Source organism: Phymastichus coffea, unplaced genomic scaffold (genome assembly GCF_024137745.1).
Source record: "Phymastichus coffea isolate CEN01 unplaced genomic scaffold, Cenicafe_Pcof_1.1 PCOF00069, whole genome shotgun sequence".
Lineage (NCBI taxonomy): Eukaryota > Metazoa > Arthropoda > Insecta > Hymenoptera > Eulophidae > Phymastichus > Phymastichus coffea.
Window position 1 is genome coordinate 1,017,428 of NW_026706880.1, and position 20,359 is coordinate 1,037,786.

A 20,359-nucleotide genomic window follows, 5' to 3' on the forward strand; every position below is an offset into this window, starting at 1 on the left:
TGTAATTTTTGCAGTTGGGTACGTCGAATGTAATATCCAATTTCCATTAGAGAGATTTCTCGTTCACAAGCGCATGATATCAAGATGCAACGTGGTTTTAATTAAAAATCGATCGATGAGCTTTATCGTATGCGGTGCTAGCATTACAAATGACACCACGACGGCGCATACATTTGCTTTTTCTCAAAGTAAATCTATTTCCAATAAAGGGTTTTTGCTATCAAATTGATTCGACGATGAACTTATAGTGTATCTCACAAGTGGAAGTAGAAGAAGAAGAAGAAAAAGAATTGCCAGAGAAACTCTCAAAAGTTAACGAGGTCCACGGGACGTGGCGACGCGTACGAGTGGAGAGAATAAAATTTCGGTAGTAGCTCGTTATATGTACCTTGCCCCAGTCGCCGACGTGCCACTCGACCGGGCAATCCCAGACATTGCAATACTGACGATCGACAGGCGGTGGCTGCGGACACATGTGATTCGGTACAGCTACTGTGTTGCCAGTACCTCGTGTTACTTCGTGGATGCAGGTCACTTCGCGCGTTTGAATACCTAGTCCGCAGGGACTCGCGCATGGAGTAAAGTCGCTAGTATTCCACCTGTAAACGAACACACGATAAATGTTCAGCTCGCTGCTATGAATTTGATGTATGCCTTTCGCTTTGTAATTCTGAAAAGGACAATTTCATTTATTATGTTTCGTTTTGTTTACACGTATTATTTTTAAAATTTCTTAAAAATCTAACTTCGAAATAGTATCTTTGAACATAGTAAGTGAGAATTAAGTAATTAATAAATAATAAATAAGAATGAATAATTAATAAATGATAAGTTAAGATATAAAGGCTGCATCGCTTTCAGAGATTCTACCAACTACTTCCAATATAAAAATAGAGTAAAGAACTCTGGACAAGACATCACGGTTATGCTTTTAGTAATAATATAATTCAATTTAAATCGTCAAATTTGAACGTTACTACCGCATATTCGTACCTGTAACGTGAAAAATTAATTGATGTCAGTGGATATGTGTCATACAACTATTCTCGGCAGCAGCTTACTATACAAGAATTATGAAATTTTAATGAAATAAGCGTTATATTACCTCGGAGGACAGGGATGGTCGTTGCAGACTCTTATCCTAGATTCTGGCTTCGTATCCGGTGAACATAATAGAGGTGTCACTGCTTTTCCCGTGTCATCTCTGATGCATGTTATTATTAAATCTTGAACTCCTGGCAACGTGTGAAAAAAAAAACTCAATTGTAAATCAAAGCCATAAGAGCTAATGGAATGTTATTGAATTAAATATATCAAGCACATCGAGTATTGCTAACAGTTATGGTTACGAGCACATGAACGTAAAGGTGAACACACCCCCTAAGCAAGTAGCGCTGCAGTCAGTGTATCCGATTTCCTTCCAAGAATACGAAGTCTTAACAGAACTTCCAGAAGCCACTTTGATGTTGGTTTCGTAACCAGTAGCACCAGAACTCGTAGGAATGCCGCTACCACCACCAGCAGCTATTGCAGATGACGAGGACCTAAAGACATCGGTGAGACTGGATTCGGCATAACTACTATCACCCACTGTGTCAATTCGGTAAGCTAAGCTATTCTCCTCGAGACCACAAGCGGGCATTGAGCAATCTTCTGTTTCAACTGGTTTAGGACCTGAGCACTGATGGTCCGGCAACTTAGCTATCATCCGACTGAACTCGAGGAATATCTTGCAGTGCACTTGACGATGTCTGTAACCATCGCCGCAAGTGACGCTACACGGCGACCATTCGTCTGGTATAAACCTGCCGATCAAACGATTTATTAATAAAAGTTGATCGGGTCAGCGATATTTTTGGATTATTTTAGAAACAAGGTAATGGTTCCATTTAGTCCGTACAGTTCTACAAATACAAAGTATGATTTTAATTTGGGGTCGAGCTTTAGGTGTAGTTTATAAAACGAGCCTATCGACTCTTTAGAGAACAATTTCGTGCTATCGGTCTCTAAATATGTCGCTTTATAGCATGATTCAAAACATGAAATAGCTCTCTCAGGTCGATTGCCTGTTGCTTCGCTATATACTAGCTGCGTTATAATTTTAAACTTCTCGAAAGTTACTTTGAAGAAACAATCGAGAGTGTGGCGCCTGCTCGAAAGATATATCCCAGAAATAGCCTCGGAATGAAAACGATCCGCATTCATTTTTGCCAGAGAAAGTGAGTTGAATGCCTCACGAGTTATTTCATTCTCTCTTCTTTTCCATTTATACTTATTCGGGGCAATCGACCCTCTCTCTCTCATTGAAACTTATTCTTGGCAGACCCGAGTCTACTTTTTCCCTCTTGCTCGATCGCCTATTCGCTCTTATTTGAGAGAAGGACTTCTGTCGATTTTATTTAATTTTTTGCACCTTTCGACAGCCATTATTTTAATTTGTCGAAGGCTGCTTCATAGTTTCTGCTCAGAGCCATCTTGAGAGATGCTTAAATTATGAGAAATCAAACATCTCTTATCAGCGTTGATTTACGCTTGAATAGGGAACACTTCTTTTTTTCTCTTTCCATCCGATAAATTCGCGTCAATAAATCATCCTCTCTCTTCATGATATATATGTATAAAATGTGTACCAAGGAGTCGATAAGTTTGAGATTTAAAAAGTTTTCTTCTTTTGAGGGGGCATAGCTGAGCGTACGATTGTTATCGATCAAAATCTCAATATTTTTCTTATGAAACTAAACTTTTGTAGAGAAAGAGAGAGACCGATACACGATAAAGTTTGTTTGCAACTTATACTGCAGCTTTACATTCAAGGCTCACCTTTAGCGCGTTGAAAAGTTTTCTTAACTCACTGGAGAGCTGACAACGTATATGTAACCCTGAGAATATTTGTTTACATGTTCCGCGAGTACTCATCTGCACAACAAAAAACTCTGACCATAAATCTTACTGTATGCAAATACATTTTTTTTCGCCAGTCATCGCACAGTGAGCAAGATTAGCCTTATTATAACCTGGCATCGTAACAAATCAATTATGTAGTCTGAGCATAATGCGAAGCACGTCTTTTCCGACAACGAACAAAAAATTTCACTTCATTAGCATCAACATCGATATGTAGTTCATCACAAGCGGAGGGGTTACGTCACAGTTTTCGTTCTAGATTCTCGCAAAGAAAACATACATATATATGTTTTCCTTTTATATATATATATATATATATATATATATATATATATATATATATATATATACGGACGCACATGCGCGCGTGCGATGCTGCACGAAACGTTGCAAGGATAAACTCGCGCTATACACAGGAGTATTGGATTTGTGCGAACTTTGCCTCTACTAGATTATGGTTTTCGTTGGGGCTGCTCGTGCATGCAACTAGTCGAGTTTAGCACCGTTGCATTCGCCTATGTATGTGTGCGTGGGCAAGTGTGTTAGCTTACGGCTCTCTCTCTCTCTCTCTCTTCTCATTGTTAGCTAATTGATAATAGACACAGTCGCCTCTTCTCTAGAATGATAATAGAATCTCTAGCTACTACTGATAATTACTTCGAAATTGGGACGTTCCATTTGTGTTCCTCGTTTCATTAACGGAATAATGTGATGAAGCATAACATCGTTCCTCTTTATTTTTAGTAATGATGAAGAAACGTAATTATTTTATTTACTTGTCATTAAACGAACAAGCAAGTCTCGTATGTTGACGCAGCACTGTAGCATACATATGAATGAGCAAAGTCGATAGAGAGAGAGAGAGAGAGAGAGAGAGAGAGGAGGGGGGATAGTTCATAGAGCGTGCCAAAAGAATTTCAAACGTAGAAACTCTAAAGTGAAAGAAGCGCGCGAGCACATTTGTCTTGTTTGTACTCACGTTGATTGCGAGGGCACAGGCTGGTCTATAAGCTTCTCTGGCACTGGTGCTGGTGGGTACGACTGCATCAGTGGATGCGTCATCTTCTCTCCGTCTTTTACATAATGTTTAACTTTCATTAAGATGCATATGTACTTTAAAAAAATAACCAAGACTTAAGTAGACTACTAGACTCGCGGGAGACCGATTTTGATGAATCTTTTAGGAAATATTTCTGGTGAAAGAATAAAGACACGCGTCTTTGCATCTTTCGGTTATAGCTCGTAGGTCTTTGTTGGGAATTTACAGGGTCTTAGTTCGAATGTATTGAAAATTAAAGTTACTTTTTAACTTGAAATAACTCTTGAAGAAATGGATATACCACAACTGATAGATATCTGTCTTTTTATTTTTATAAGAAATATTTTTCCGAAGTTTCATCAAAGTGATCTTCCATACGTTCTGATGGCCTTCATGTAAAAGTTGTTTGAATTTTAATGCATATTTTCAGTTTAAATAATTTTTCTATTTCCCTATTTACGGACTGAAAATAAATCTTTTACATAAATAATTTACTCGCGTGTTCAACCTAAAATAATAATAAAATACGATCTAAAAACTTTTCCGTTAAATAAAAAATGTATAACAATGTTTCACAAAGTATTTATATTAAATAATCACGAAGTCTACGATTTCTAGCAAACTATCTACAAGTAGTAACAAATTAACTTGCACGAGAGTACATTTTCTTAGAATGCATTGAACTCACAACTGGGGCAATCGATGTTGGATGCCGGTTTGCAATCTTGTTCGTCTCGAGGTCTCTGCGATGGGTCGCAGTCACTAGAATACTGGCCATTGCCATCCCGACACTCGACATTGCGCGTTTTCACACCGGTACCACAGCTTGCTGAACACTACAATTTCATGTATTTTGGTCAATATTATTGTCAAGATCTTAAGGACCATAAGTTGATTGTGCTTTGTGAATTTGCTTATTTAATAGATTAATATATTCGATTTTTTTTCATTAGTAAAATGATACAGTAAAAATGAGTTTCTAGAATAAATGTTAGTTTTTTTCGGAAATAAATTTAGAAATTGTAAATGGCTTGTCAAAATATGTTCGTTGACCGAATATGAAAATTATAAAAGAAAATAATCGGTGGCCTAAAAAGTCATACTATAGTTTGATTTTTGATCTTCAGACCTCTTAGCTTAATTCAGCTCGGCATTTGCAACTTTGGCGAAGCCTCAGGCAAGATTAAAGAAAAAAAAACAAGACAAAAGGGCACAGAGCAAGCCGAAGAAATAAGAGCACACGAAAAAGTAGAGAAGCCATAGCTGCTGAAACCGCGGACGCGTTCCACAATCACGCTCCTCTTTTGTTCGGTAAAATACTGCGCGCGGGAGTGCGTGAAGCCTGAAGAAATAGTCATGCCAGGTGAAACTGACAGTCAACTGAAAAAGAGATACGACGTCTTGGAGTTAATAAGATATGAGTGACAAAAAAAAAGAAGTAGCCGAGAATGAGCGAGGGTCAGAAGGATTTCACACGAACAAAGTTGCGCTCACGACTGAAGCTTTTACGAGTACAGTAGTCGACAGACAAGAGCAACCGACTATTTTAAAGACTTGGCACTAGAGAAAAACGATTTTCCTTTTTCTTTTTGTCGAGCTCTTCTAATACGCGTGAACTCGTTAGCAGAGACTTGCTTTTTTATTCATACAACACTTTTGCCCGGCGACGAGAAAAACTTTTTTAGCCGTGAGTTAATACCCGTCGCGACTGGCGAGTACAGAACCTACAAGGATAAATGAAAAATTAGTGAAGTGTTTGGTTTAAACAGGGTTGATCACGTTTACCAAATCCTCGCTTACTGCGAATTGTAATTAGCTTAGGCACGTTGGCGTAGTTCAACGATATTGCTTCACACGCAATGCCGCCCACAAACTATAAAATTTCTTGAACTATAAACCTTTTGTCATGTATTTATATAACTTTTTTGGATCAAAGTTTCGAAATAAAATTGGCTATCGTACCTATTTTCCAAGATTTTTTCTTTAACCGTCATATATTCATTAAAACTATAACTTGAAATTCGGTTACGAAATTTCCAATATAAAGCCTTAAAAATTGGTATCTCAAAAATATATTAATTCAGTTTTGGTTAAAACTCCTCAATCGGTGGAGGCAATGTGAAAAGAAAACAACTTTTGACATTTAGTTAATCGATTCGTTAACATCTTCAAAACACTTATTATGATGACTTTATTTGTTTCTTTTTCGTATTGCCTCCACTGACCGAATATAGCTTCAACTATAATAAAGCTATGACAGCCGAGAACAGTGATCAAAGGAAAGTTTTAATTTACTCCCTCACTCGAACAAAAAATCAATATTGTAAAATGATCCACAAAAAAAAAAAATAACTAAGCTTAATCAACGCGGGCAGGTCCTCAGAAAATGTTCTATAAAATTCCTCGTTTGCACCCATTAGCGATAATAAAAAAAATACAAAGTAATAAAGCTGTAAAAATCCAAGTAGAAGAAGAGAAAGAGGGGTCTATTCGCGAAGATAAGAGATGGAGTGCCGTAGGAGAAAAACAAAATAAGAGTGAAAGAGAGAATGGTAGAAGGAGTAAGTGAGATAGGATACAGAGGCCTCGAGTGTTTCCCTCCCTCGTCCCTTTCGGCTGAAGAAAAGCGAACCTCCTGGCTCAATATTTGTTCTCGCGCGGGCCCCTCCCGTCGAGAGGAAAGTCTATCAATTCCTGTCTTCCGCGGCTTATTCACTCTTCCGCTCGACAAAATCATTAACCTGCTCTTTCTTCGCTTTGCCGATAATGCCTCTCCATTCAAAAGTTACATAATCACCGTGCATCATATTTCCTTGCTCGACAATAGGCAAGGAAATCAGTGTCTGATTCTATACGCAATGGAATTTTCAACATACTTTTGTTGGCTTTGGTATATCTATACACTTTGTAACCTTTCTGGAGGATCATTGAGTAATCAATTGATTTCCATTATTGAATTGATTATTCGATCAATGGATATTATCATAATAAATACTACATAAATAGATATTATGATTACAAAGTTTTATACCTCTAATTTTGGTCTCTTTTTTCAATTTGTTACTTGCAATTTTTAATTTGCAGAGAGCTATAACTATAACGACTTCGTATGAGAGTCCTGCGCTTTATTTACAAGACTCTCTTACAAATATTGCATGCAGTGAAACTTTGATAATTCGAAATCCAAGAGTTCGAGTTTCATTTTCGAATCATCGTAATTTAGCGAATGATCAAAGTTTGAATGAACGAGATTTCACTGCAATTTGAAAATACAAATCTGAACTAAAACTAGATATATTTGGAACTGAAAAGTATCGTTTAATATTCTAATCTTTAATCGGTAGATGAAAAGTTCAGCAGATGAAAAGCCAACTTTTTGTACAATACAGTAGATTGAATGTAAGGACACTAAAGCTAAAGAGTAAAGATAAGCAGAAATGCTATGTAAAGAGTCTTTCCAATCATTTTTCTTCCTATTTTCACCGAAGCCTAGAGGGCAAAAGTCTTTCCGATCGTTTTGAATTTTGAAGCCAAAGATAGGATAGAAAGCGAGAGGGAGAGAAAAAGAGAGGGAGAGCCGAGTAAGGAGAGGTAAATCGGATTGCTGTTTGCCTGCATGCAGGATCGCGAGGCCTCGTGTATAGCTTTTAGTTCTCCAAGCCTTTTTCTATAGCATTGTGTCGAAACACACGCAGTCAGGGTTCGCTCTGCTTTCTTTTCTGTTCTCATGCGGTACTCAAATTTTCGCACACTCTAGACTTTTGCAATCACGAGCGCTCACATGCGCGTATTTCGAAATAACCGAAATTGTGATGCTTACCTCGCTCCATTCTCCAGCCTCCCACATGGGACACGAGAAAGCATTGCAGATTTCTTGGAACTTGGGCTTGTGACCCGCAATGCATTTGTAGTCTGCTAACTGTGCATGGAAATGCCAATTCTGGCTTTAATTTAATATGTTGACATGATTTCTGATAATTGCAATTTTGTGTGTTAGATGAGATTAGGGATTGGGAACAAGTTATATTTACTTTGTTCTACATCCAACCTTCATAAATTTTTAACGTAAACGAAAGCTTCTCGAGTTGTCGTTATTAATTCAAGCTTGAACTAGTGAAGCTTCATCGATCAAATGATGTTGCTTACTTGGCTCGTCGTATTGCCGTTTTCCGAAGTACAGAAAACCGCACGACTCCTCGACCCACCACCGCAGGAAACACTGCATTTACTCCAATCGCCGGTCAGCCACCTGCAATAGCAATATACGAGCATTTACAACATATTTACTGAAATTCGAGTTTATTAATAAAATGATAATAAAATGTTTTGAAATGAAGGATATTTCAATGTGTACCGTTTAGAAGGCTTTCAGTAGATTTCATCTTGATAGTTTAAAATATGGAAGCAGTAGCTGCAAATCACTTTCATGATAAAGAAAACGTGACGAATTATTAACGCGTTTTCAGAAACTGAAAACCATTCAAAATTATTCGAGAACTTAATCTCAGAGCTTTTTATAGTTATCGTCGACCCAATTTTCGGTATAATCCGTTGAGGACAAACAGACACTTCTTTTGGCTGCATTTAAGAACCTTTCACTACTTGCATTCAGCATTCCACAGAGAATATTTCATATTCATTATTGACGTGCTCAAGCTGCTGTGCTTCATAAGAGCTTTCGCGCATACGAAAGCGCGTATAAATAGCCAAGAGCGAAAGAGATTGCTTAATGAAAAAGAGCCATTGAAACGTGATTTAGTCATTTACGCATTGGTAAATAGAAATTCAAAGAAGGGGCTCCTGCTGTCAGACGGCAATCAGCACACGAGCGCACTTGCATAATCGATGAAAAAGATTAAGAGGCGTACAGCTTCGAATGGCCCACAACACACGGAAACACAGAAGCGTACTCGAGTAATTGCGTCTCAGATTCCAATTAGCAATGTCGCCGTTTTCCCTCTTTCGCGCCCGGTCAATTCACTGTTTTTTTTTTCTACCTCATTGCACGCAAGCCATGAATTTTCCTTCCACTCTATCAGATCGACTTCTGATACATCATTCATTTGAAATCTCATCTTAACTTGATCTGCATTTGCTTATAATTAGCTTTAATCCTGTCTACTCAATTAATTAGATGTGTTTTTTGGCGATACTATTGCGTTAACAAGGAAGGCGTTAATTTGCGGAATAGCCATCAATGTGGAAGCACTAAAAGCAGTTTATCAATGCTATCGTTCAATTAACTTTCGTTTTAACAAGTATTATTTAACACAAGCCATAAAAATCACGGCAATAGCCTAGGCGCCATTGTACGAAGCGAAGATTCCAAGTGTCGTGGCGGAATCAAAGGTAGCATAAGTCACGCCGCTCTCACTGCAGCATGAGCGCCCTTTCTTTTTTTTCTTTGGCGCAACGTTTGTCTCCGAGACCAGTGTTGAAGCTATCGTATGGCTGAGCACGCTGCACAGCCTCTTCAACCTATCAACTTTAACGAGACTTGAAAAATGTGCTCTGTCTCGCAACGATGGTATGCCTTTTTTTGAGGGTAATATTTGTTTCGCATTCGCGGTTATGAACAACAACTTGCATAATATGCTTTCGTTTCGCTGATTGAAAATTTAAAGGTGCAGTGCAAATGAAATTTCTTCTAAACTAATTCCAGTCGCAGTTGGTAGCTCAGCCTTGGCGATGTTCATATTGACTAACGAATCAAAATCCTCTGCCCGAACGTTAACTTACAAATCAGAATGCAGATATATCCACGATCTCGTGTGTGCAGTCACTCGATCAATCAGTTTCAACAACTGTCCTCCCACTTAACCCGCGTCAAGTGAGCATAGCGCGGACGGCCTTAAATTTCACGTTTTGCGCGCACAGTATATGGAAGCTTATCGTTCTAGCGGTTCTCTCTCGTCAGACACGTTTATCGATCGTTTAATTCGCTCTGTCGCGCAAATACAAGAGTCGAGATGACATGCGACGCATGGGGTGTTCTACCGGCTATTTGTCCTCTGTATAGTGTGCACAGAGTATGGTGGGTGACAGAAGAGAATGGAAAAAGTGAGGATAGACATTGACGTACGTGAGTACTTTGAAAAGACTTGTCTTGGCGCGTTGAAAGCACTCACCAGTTGTGTGAACGATTACGAATAGTAGCTTGGCACTCATACTGATGTAGACTCGAAGAAAGAAAAAACTCGGACGTTCGTTTCCTTGTTTTTCTACGAATATAAATGCGCGCTCTTTAATCCGTATAGTAGTGCAGTTTTACTGCCACCAACTCGTTGCATTAATTGAAATATCAACGGAGTTATGTTGCTCGCAGCTGTCCACTCGTGTATGGCATAGTTGTGCATATTTGCTCTTGGCACATTCTGTGCATCTCTGCACGAGTTATGTAACGCGTTACTTTATTAAATGTTGCATGATAAATAAACGGTATTACTTTTTAACACGTTGACACTGGCATGACTCGTACATAGCTAATAATTTGCAGTAATTTTTGTCCAATTAAAAAAAATTCAATACTCGTCGCAAAAGAATATTTCAACGATGGGCCAAGTAGCATTCAATAATTTGACGAACTTTGAAAATTCATAAAAATACACCGCTAATGTAACGAAAACTGCATAATTTAACAATCTTCAATATGCTGGCTATGTTTGTTAAATAAAAAGAATTACATTATTATTAAGTGTAAATAGATACTTGATCTTTTTTTCTGAATTAATCAAAGCTTAGAAAGTTTGAAGTGGATACTAAGTTATTTAAAGAAGTATGGTGCATACGTAGCTAGTCAATTGAGGCAACATTGCACCTGTAATCCATACATTCAACATTCAAATAAAAATTGACGCGTGAACGAGAACACATGGAGAAGATGCTACCTTGCGAGATGTTCAATTTAATGTTATAACTTGTAAAAAATATTTAATATATATCAGTACAGGCTCTGAATGGTAATTTTTTTAGATCGTATAGGTTTTACATTTTTTTGCTTGTCTCTGAACTTTAACAGCAATTTATTATGTTTGATTGTCTTTATTAATTACAAAAAGTACGTTTTCCTAGAAGTACATTTTTCAATTATTAATTTTTCATGTTTGGAGCTAAAAATAATCAGAAACTTTAAAGCATAATTGAATCGAATCATAATACATGTCCTAACTATATGACAAGTAATTATCAATTTTAGTTTTGTAATCCACCACACTTGCTTAAACATTGGCTATCTCACTTGCATGCTAATGGATCGTTTGCATAAATCTGCGATTTCCCCGAGATATTCATTAGCCCTATTATTAAGCGAGCAAGTTGATTTATTACAAAGGAATAATTATGCTTTTCATTGTTGTTTATCGGTTGCATCTAAGAAATAATTATTTTCAATTATGACAGGGCTTGACGTATGATTGAAAATTAATTTCAATTTCCAATTATGATTTCATGTTAAATGATTTACAATTAATTAAAATTTTCATTTCAATATTTAACGCTGAAATTTGTTGCAAGCTAACATATGCCGATCATTCATTTTTAAATTGTGATTTTTTGTTTGAAAACTGATGCGTGTCTATCAAGAATTTTTAATTTCCTTGTCTAATTTTTAACTTGATTCATAATTTCAATTGAAAAAATAAAATACATATCCAATGATAAGTAATAGAAATCAAATAATTAGTGAAAATAGCAGGTACATAGTGAGGAATTATAAATCTTTCACGCATAAAAGAGCTTTGGCATGAAAAATTAAAGCCAATCAGCAAAACGTGACGCGCACTCAAAGAACATTTTGAAAACGCGATAGAATCGCAGTTGAATGGCTCTCTCCGTCACAGTTAATCATCGAGTGTGAGCTAGCGAATGCGAAGTTAGCAGTCGACTGTGCTCTACCGATAGCGGCGGTGGCTTGCAAGTAGTTTGCTGTAGCAATGGGCAGACAGTAGCGCAGCAACAGCAGTAGTGGAATGCAAGCATCGGAATGCTGCGCGCCTGTGTGTACGTGGACGACGGAGCTCAAGGATAAGGTGACCCCAAGGGGCTAAAGCGACGGCTACACGCTCGCGTTGCACTACTCGAATTAAAGTAAATTTCGCCGAGGCTATAAAGCAATTAGCGCATGATTCGATGGCGCTCGTTCAAGTTAGCTTGATTTATTCATAAGCTCGACACGTATCCACACATAAGTCTAGTGGCTTTTGTCTCATTGGCTTGCACGTAAACCTGCGCACCTAAAATTAGTCCAAGTCGCGCGTGAACGCTCGCGCATATATTTGTTGTACTGTATCACGCGTGGATCCAAACAATTGGAGCGAGCTTGGCTTGCCGCTCGCGTAGCTTCCTGTTATTAGTGGCTGCAATATCCGTGCACGCGGCGGCTATCTAAAAAAGAGCCTTCATCAACGCTGTTATTGTTATCGTTTTGCGCTACTGCTGTCGTTGCTGTCCGTCACTAACGTGGCGTTTCTTGTTATTGATATTTATGGATAGAACCTGCCTGTTAGGTGCAGTTCTTGCGTCTTATGTCCCGAACGAATCATTTTCGTGTATCATGGCGAGTTTGCAAACTATCAAACTTTACCAATTTGTAAATAATGCTCACGATGCATAAAAATTTTTAAAGACCTGGCGAAAGTCAGTGGTACTACTTTCATCAAAGCCCAGAGAAAGAGGAATAAAAGAAAGGAAGAAAGAGAAGAAAAATCGTTGGCTGGCCTACACGAGAGTCGACCAGCCGCGACGACTTGTTTCTCGTTTTCTCTCGTTTTCTCTCGTTGCATGCTCGCGCGCATAAAAACTGTTCACGAGCTGTACTGTCCTTCTCTCTGCACTCGTACTCTTTGGCCCACTTAATGGCTCGCTCAAACTTCAAGACTGAAACTCGTTCGCTTGCCTGCCCACCGACTACGCGTTTTTGCTTTGCGCGACCTACCACCACTTTTCCAAACTTTGAACTTAAATTTGGCTAATTTTCTATTGGCTGGCTTTATAAATCCTTTATTTATTCAATATTTACTCGGCTCCGTTTTATTTATTTATCAAACGCGAACTACCGGAAGTTTATTCTTTGTCTCGGATCAGTTTGTTTCGGTTGTTTTTGGCTCGCTTAGGGATCTTTCATCATGAATCTATTTAACGATAAAAACATGTTCATGGATTGCAAGGAAAAAGAAACTGTATCTGATTAGTTATCTAATCGATCGAGATGTCTCTAAGAAGAATATTTGTTTGTATTATACTTACTTGGTAGAGCAGGGATGAGTGTTGCACGGTAGGAAAACTTTGTTTGGTTTGAAATCTGCATCGCAATTTGTGCTCTCGACAATTTTCTCGACAGTTCCAGTGGTCTTGCATATCGGAGTTGCAATTTTGAATCCTGTAAAATGACAAATTGTAAGTGCTAGATAAGTCGATGCAAGTCTTCAGAGTGCTTTATCGTGTTCATAATGAATACGACAAAGGGGCTAGAAAAAACAACGAGTACAATTGAAGCGCTTGCTAGACGATAGTCAACGCACAATGAAATATGCTAAAACGTACCACCGCCGCAAGACTCAGAACAGGCAGACGTTGATTCCAGCGTCCAAGCGTATTTTGCGTGGCAAGTTGAGCCGTCACCTCCGCAAACGCCACAAACATCCCTGTTTTTACTGCTCCCGACTCTCATATCGCAGCCAACTCTCTGAAAACACAGCAAAGAAAACATCATTCTCAGCTGCTACTAAATTGCGGAGGAAATTTGTACACGGCTTTGGCGATACTTGATCCGAACGCATTAAAATTTCGACGCATAGCTCGCGAGTGAAGTAGGCAGCATAAGTACGAGCGCAGCCCTAATCACTGTAAAATCTGTCCTCGACGGCGCGCACAAGCGTAGAAAACAGTCTGACGAAGCTGATCGCGCGGAAAGAATTTTGAATTAGCTGTCGGCTATGTGTAGACCTACAGCGAGAAAGCGAAAAAAGGAAAAATAGAAGAGTGAGAAGACTTGGGGTGTGCGAGTATGTGTGTATACGAACGCGAACTGATTTGCCATTCAGGCTGCATGCGCGCGAGACTCGCAGGAGAGTCTGCTGATAGCAGCGCCACTGGTACATTATTCATCCCTTATCCAAGCTGTGAGCCCACACGCACAGGTAGGAGGTTGCGAAAGCAACGCGTAGAAAGTAAAAGGAAGATATGATCTGCGGCCTGTCTGTTCACATTATGCAGCGAAGGAACGTTCGAGTTGTGCCTATTAAAAGACGAGTGGAGCCGAAATTGAAGCCAGAAATCATTCTTGCTCTCTTTGAGCCGCACCTCTTCTTCAGATCTAATTACTCGCGGACTTTAATTTTGGCTTCTGCTGAGAGCTGTAATAAATTCTCTTTGCAGCGCTCGTGAATTCGCCGCTGCCGTAAGACTGTAATACCTTCTCTGGATTTGGCTTGAAATACGCTATACCCAGCAAGCGAAGAATGACTCATTGTCGTTTGATTGCGCGCATACTAGGCTATTTTGGTTGAAAATGCGAAAACCGTCGCCGTTCACGCAATACTTGTAACGTCACTGCTAAAGTGTGCGAGACTAGTTATTGTTGGGAGCCTTGGTGGCAAACTTTATGTACGTTCTTGAAACTGTATGCTGATTACGAAACGCTTTCGAGGGATTTGCCAATTAGGAAGTAAAGCTCGTTAACTGTCTTGTGCCACTTGCTTTCTCTCTAATTCGTTACATCGTTCAAAATTGTTGACGTTCTTGTTTGGTTGCTGCTCGAAGATGCGATCGCTTATAGTATTTCTCGCTCGCCACCTGGGCGATCAACAATTATACGCAGCAAACACATCTGATCGATCGTGCCAATTGCAACTATAACTTTTGGTATTGATAAACGATGACTTCAATCAGTCGATTCTAGTGCATGATTTACGCAGAGAAGTGGCTACAATTTCTTATTGTGAATAATTGAAGCGATTCCTTGTCGCGCGCGCTCGACGATGGAGCTGATTGACGTGAGGATGACGCGTGCACTTCTGAGGAGACGCATAGTATCGGAAATGCGATTACGCGAGCATACTACTTGCTTACTCTCGCTCTCTCAATCGCGTAATTGACTCGTACGAAAGTGAAACTCTCGATGGATATGGTGCAGTTGTTGTTGTCGTCGAATCTCATTGCTGTGATTTTTCATCAGTGGAATTGTTTGCTCGAACTTATTTTCAAAATATCATTGAATATAGATTACCAGATATTAATAAGTGACCTTGCAGTAAATTAATTAAACCTATCACGGAATCATTTTGTCAATAATTATAAAAATATTCGCTTTCAGCTATTATCGTATAATAGAACAAGTAAAGAGTAAAAAAAAATTAATTCGCACTCACCATACATTCGCCGTTGATGCATATATCTTGAGTGTCAAGATAGCATTTCGTACCATCCTGTACTTTTTCAGCTAGTTGAACGATGATCGAATCATCCGATTCATACTCGTCGTCATCGTTCGATAGTTTATCTTTCATCGTTTGAGCTTTTAGAACTGCAGATTGCTTCGCCGACGCCCGAAGCAAATTACTGTTGTTAGTTGGTTCACCTCGACATATTAATGCACAAGGCCTTGACAGATCGTAATAGGGATACCATTTTAGTAACTGATCGCTGTGTGGTACACTGTCATAGCTCGAGCATTGCTCTGCACGGGAATCAGTCGGTTTGTCACATGGCTGAAACAAGGAATATTTAAAATATGACATTCTCTAGTTAACTTGTGATGGCGTTTAATTTCAGTACATCCATACCAAAGATTAATTTGCATAATTTATGAACTTAAGAAAAAAATGGAATTATGCATAGAAGATTTAAGAAACATGGCAAGTTGGGTTACGGAACTACTAAATAGTGGATGCCTAAAACAACCGCCACAGTAACAAACTATGTTTTGAAAGTTCCTCAGTAGAATAATTTTACGTTCAGAACGAAACGGTTGCCAGCTTATTTAGTCTACTGAAGTTTGTATGTGCATTTGTCAAAGTTTCAAAAACTGTTTCTCAAAATATAATGTTAATTCAACATTTACTCAAACTAACTTAAAAAATGTAATGCTTTTTTGCCTGGCCATATTCGATGGTGTATTTTACTGCAATATAATAATTTTGTAATTTAATCAATGCACTAACATGATTACTTTACAAAACATTCACTTTTCACGTTTATCTCATCGCAAAAAAACTGTTTAGAAGAATGTTGGTGACGGTGTAGTATTGGAAAAGTTTTGTTATGCCACAGCTTTTTCGCTCAGCGGCCTAGTTTTCTAGTAATTTATCTCTTTTTTCCATAAGAACTTTTACAAAGAAAAGTATTACTAAATAAAATAATAATGTAAATAAACACAAACGGCGTTGGCAAAAAATACAAATGGGAAATAAAAAAAAAAATTTTTTATGAAACAAATCTGTTAACCTAAATGAACAGACTAATTAAAAGGAAAAAATCTTCAAAGATAGAATTAAAGCAAAAATATATGATGGTTGATCCGGATTAATTTTGCTTATAGCTTTGTAAGCACGATCAATTGTTATAGCTGAAAATTCTTGGTGTTTGCAGCTGAGCATTGAAATTGAGGGCTCGATAGAAACTGATGCCATTATACACTGCATTTATGCGTACGCAAGCTATCATAAAACGTAAACAGACGCTCAAAAAGTAAAACCTACTCTTTCCCTTAAAAAAAGTTTATACCGTCAGAATGAAAACATTGAGAGAATCAAGATTGAAAAATATATTTTGAAAGGTTCTGTAAAAAAACATTGGAATGCTAAGATTATTTTTGTATTCTTTCACCGAGATGCAGCTGGTGATGTTAGAAGATAATGGAAGTAAAACTATAGCTTCCAATACTCTAGGGACAACGATAATATCAAGCTTCTCGCTACAGAATAGCAAGAAGTACTCCTTGCAGCAAAGAGACAGCAGTGAAAATATATGCGTAAAATACAAGTTTGCAGTGCGCGAATGATTTTTCTCACAAGTATTGTAAATAAAATAAAGAGTTAGTGTTAAGAACATGTAAATAATCGTTGAGCTGGTTGGTTCGTAAATTGTCTTACTCGAAGCTATCGTGAATGTTTATCGGGTTCAGTTGAACAAACAGTAGCAGTCAAGTACGAAGCACGAGCGAGTCACGTTTCGGTACGCGAACGAACGGTCACGCTTCCATTTTTCCGCAGTTTTCCTTTCGTCGAGTGCGCTCGCTGTTCTCTCTCGCGCGACTACTTTATTTCTCTTAGAGTAGTCGTCGGCTTCTCGTCTCTCTTGTTTTGTGCGCTTTTTCTCCTGCTCGCCTCGCGTTTGTTCTTAAAGCGAGGGGCACGCGCGAGTTACGCGCAGAAAGCTTATTGCCCGTCTTTAGAGATGACGTGACTCTTTCGCGGCGCACAGAGATAAGCGTTTTAATCTTCTGTCGCGTTAGAAAGTTGCTCGGCTAATGTTGTAGATGGAACGCTGAATTGAGCGGCGCGCCGACGGCTGCCAGCCGGAGAAAGCCAAAGCGCGCGAAGCAGACGGACCAGACCTTTTATTTTCGAAAATTTAGCTGTTGCAAGTGACAATCTCAACCACACGTACAAATACATTTGCATTTTATTCGCCAATAAGCTCGCGATCGACTTGTTGATTGTACTTTCTCAACTGTTCGATAGAGAAATAAGCAGGCAATAGGGTCACGCGCTTTACCGTACAGGCACAAGCAAGCTGTGTAATAAAAATAGTTAGGTTATCTCGCTCAATAACCCAAATAAAAGGAAAAAGTACGCACACAAAGCCAACGCCGGGGCTCTCGATTACGCTCCTGTGAACTTTGCCTCCTATATATATCGTATACAAATACACGGTGGATTGCTCTCGCTTTCCTTCTATCGGTCTGCCAAACTTTTTTCGTGCAAATGAAAAAACATTCGGGCACGGGCGGCGAAGAAAAATAAGAAAAGGGACGACTCTTTTCGCACTGGGGAGCGCGGGCATTCGCCTCACGTTGGCGCGAATGCCACGCGAAAAATGCTTGCGTTCACAAAGGAAAAGAGCGAAAGAGAGGAGAGTGCTATGCAATCGTCAAGATAAAACCGGGCACCTGATAGCGAAACACGCTGCAGGCCAGGTTTTACCATGCGTCCGTGTCAAAAACAGTAGATTTCTCTGAGCAAGAGAGAGAGAGAGAGAGCACGTGTTCCTTTGTGCTTCGACCAGGTCATGCGACGTTTGCTTTAGTTGATTTCTCGTGGGCTCTTGATACCACCCCCCTTCCCTTCTTTCTCACTCACCCTCTTGCTGCTATCACTCTTATTTAATGTAATGACTGCCACGTTGTTCTTCTTTGAGCCTTATTTTCTTTGTAACAAATACACTGTAATAAGTATGTGTCAGTCAACCTTCAGTTAGCTTTGTGGGATATTCCAAAGAAGAAATAATTATCAAACGAGTGCATCGCTTTCCGAAAAAAATGATTTCTTATAATTTCAACAAAACAAAACAGCATACAGAAAGCTACTAGACAATTATGCGCTGCCTGCGGTAACGTATACGGTCAAAGCAAACAATTTCCGTTTAATCTGGTTTTCAAACTCCAAAAGCGCTGTTATATAAACAATACAACCAATTACGAGTAAATGCAAATCAACAAAAAGTAAAATTGCAGTTGCGGGAAAAGGAAATGAGTTGGCCACAAAAAAGAGGAGCACACGAGTAGAATTCACTACGTTTAATCGGACGTGCTATAGCCATATCGTTTACAAAACAAAAAATTTTTGAAAAAGGTAAATTGAAGCAGAACGATGAGAATGAAAGAATGGAGAAGGGTGTATCGGAATTGTAAGAATAAAGCCCACATTAGCGGAGAGAATGATTTTCCGAAATATCCATAGCCGAGTAAAACCAATCGTTAAGTTCGATGAAAGCCAACTGAAGAGAGCTTGTTGCGATTATGCACCGTATACCGCTCCTTTCGTGTAGCGCATTTAGCCCATTGGCTTGCGAGAAGGGTGAGTCGGTGAATAGGTGGTTTTTCGCATACTCAACGGAGCGTTAACGCTTATAGGAAAACATGTAGTAGTCGTGCGAAATTCGACCTGGTTTTCGTTTACGAATGAAAGGGGAAAGAGAGGGAGAGATGGTTGCAGGCTATTCAGTTGGCTACTGACCCTTGGCAAATCCCAGCGTTAGCTTTCTGTTGGCTGGTGCGCGTTATGTTGGCTCGCAAACTCACCTCCCCAGGCGCCAGCCCGATTGTTTCATCGGCTCCATTCCGCTAAACGAATCCCCAGATGTGTCAGCGATTTTTGTTTTCCTTTCATTACTGCGCCACGCAAAATTGAGCTTCTCTAACCGATTTTCTCACATACGCAGCAGCCTCAGTTGCACCAAAATGTCAATTTACCGAATTTCACAAGTCAAATATTACCCACGCTAACTTTGTGTAGCTCCTTTCATTCGTTAGCTGATTTTTCAATCTAAACGTCGAGTTTTTCCAAAGGGATAGATTTAGGAGGTCCACGTGCTTTTGCGAAATCCATCCTGCAATATAAATACTTACTTCGGAGCCAACTAGTCGGAGCCCATTTACTTTGGCTTAACTTCCGAAACATGTTTGAGTGGATTGAGTTTTAGCTTCGACTAGTGATCCAAGCATCTGCGTGGTAGCCATTTAATACATAATATTCATACTTCTCTGACGAAGTTACTATCTCCCTTCTTTATTAGATTTTTTTAAACTATAATTCCTCTCTAATTGCTATCTTTCATAATGCTCTATAGCAGCAGGTAAGATCATACTTTGCTCGCATTCATGAGCATTTTTTGCAGAATCGTTAAAGTAGTCGAAACGACATCCGAACGCTCATTACTAATCATGCTGCCGGAGAATAAAAAACGCAGAATATTCGTTTGAGAGATTTGGATTCCATGTAATTCAGTTTTTCAACTTAGCTTTTAGACTACTATTAAAAAGCCCTTTAAATATTCCATAAAAACATACTATGATGGGTTTGTTGACGATGACTACCCCGCCGTCGTTGTGAACTATATGCGTTCACGCCAAATAGCTTTGCTTGTGCACTTCAAACTACGTGCTCAAAAGCAAAGTCACGTGTTGCGCGAAAAATAAAAACAAACTATCGCTTCACCAGTGTGAACATACTGTTTGCGTAATGTAATCCTATCTTTAAAAAATGATAAGTCGCCGACATCCAGCGTTGTGATAGGTTGATGATAAAAAAAACGCGAAATTTTCGTATACTTTGAAATATTTTTATTATAATATTTTTATTATAATAAAGAGTGTGAGATTTATATTTTAGTAGTAAATTCAATGTATGAATAATTAAGATGGATAATAATATGCAAAAGTTGAAATGTACCGTTAATAAATCATTTTGAAAACATCAA

The 20,359-nt window shown here is 38.8% G+C and overlaps 1 protein-coding gene across 3 annotated transcripts in view; it reads right to left on the reverse strand.

Moving 5' to 3' along the window:
- The window catches only part of LOC131667680 (protein madd-4), a 105,817-nt gene that overhangs the window by 7,406 nt on the left and 78,052 nt on the right, over positions 1 to 20,359 (reverse strand). For all 3 annotated transcript variants that reach the window (XM_058941276.1, XM_058941274.1, XM_058941275.1), the window contains exons 6-15: positions 15,310 to 15,648; positions 13,484 to 13,625; positions 13,187 to 13,319; positions 8,090 to 8,192; positions 7,764 to 7,862; positions 4,632 to 4,779; positions 3,884 to 3,977; positions 1,378 to 1,805; positions 1,106 to 1,235; positions 389 to 599 (exon numbers count right to left, since the gene is read on the reverse strand). In XM_058941276.1, coding sequence (XP_058797259.1) covers positions 389 to 599; positions 1,106 to 1,235; positions 1,378 to 1,805; positions 3,884 to 3,977; positions 4,632 to 4,779; positions 7,764 to 7,862; positions 8,090 to 8,192; positions 13,187 to 13,319; positions 13,484 to 13,625; positions 15,310 to 15,648 — 1,827 coding nt within the window. The remainder of the gene's footprint in view (positions 1 to 388; positions 600 to 1,105; positions 1,236 to 1,377; positions 1,806 to 3,883; positions 3,978 to 4,631; positions 4,780 to 7,763; positions 7,863 to 8,089; positions 8,193 to 13,186; positions 13,320 to 13,483; positions 13,626 to 15,309; positions 15,649 to 20,359) is intronic.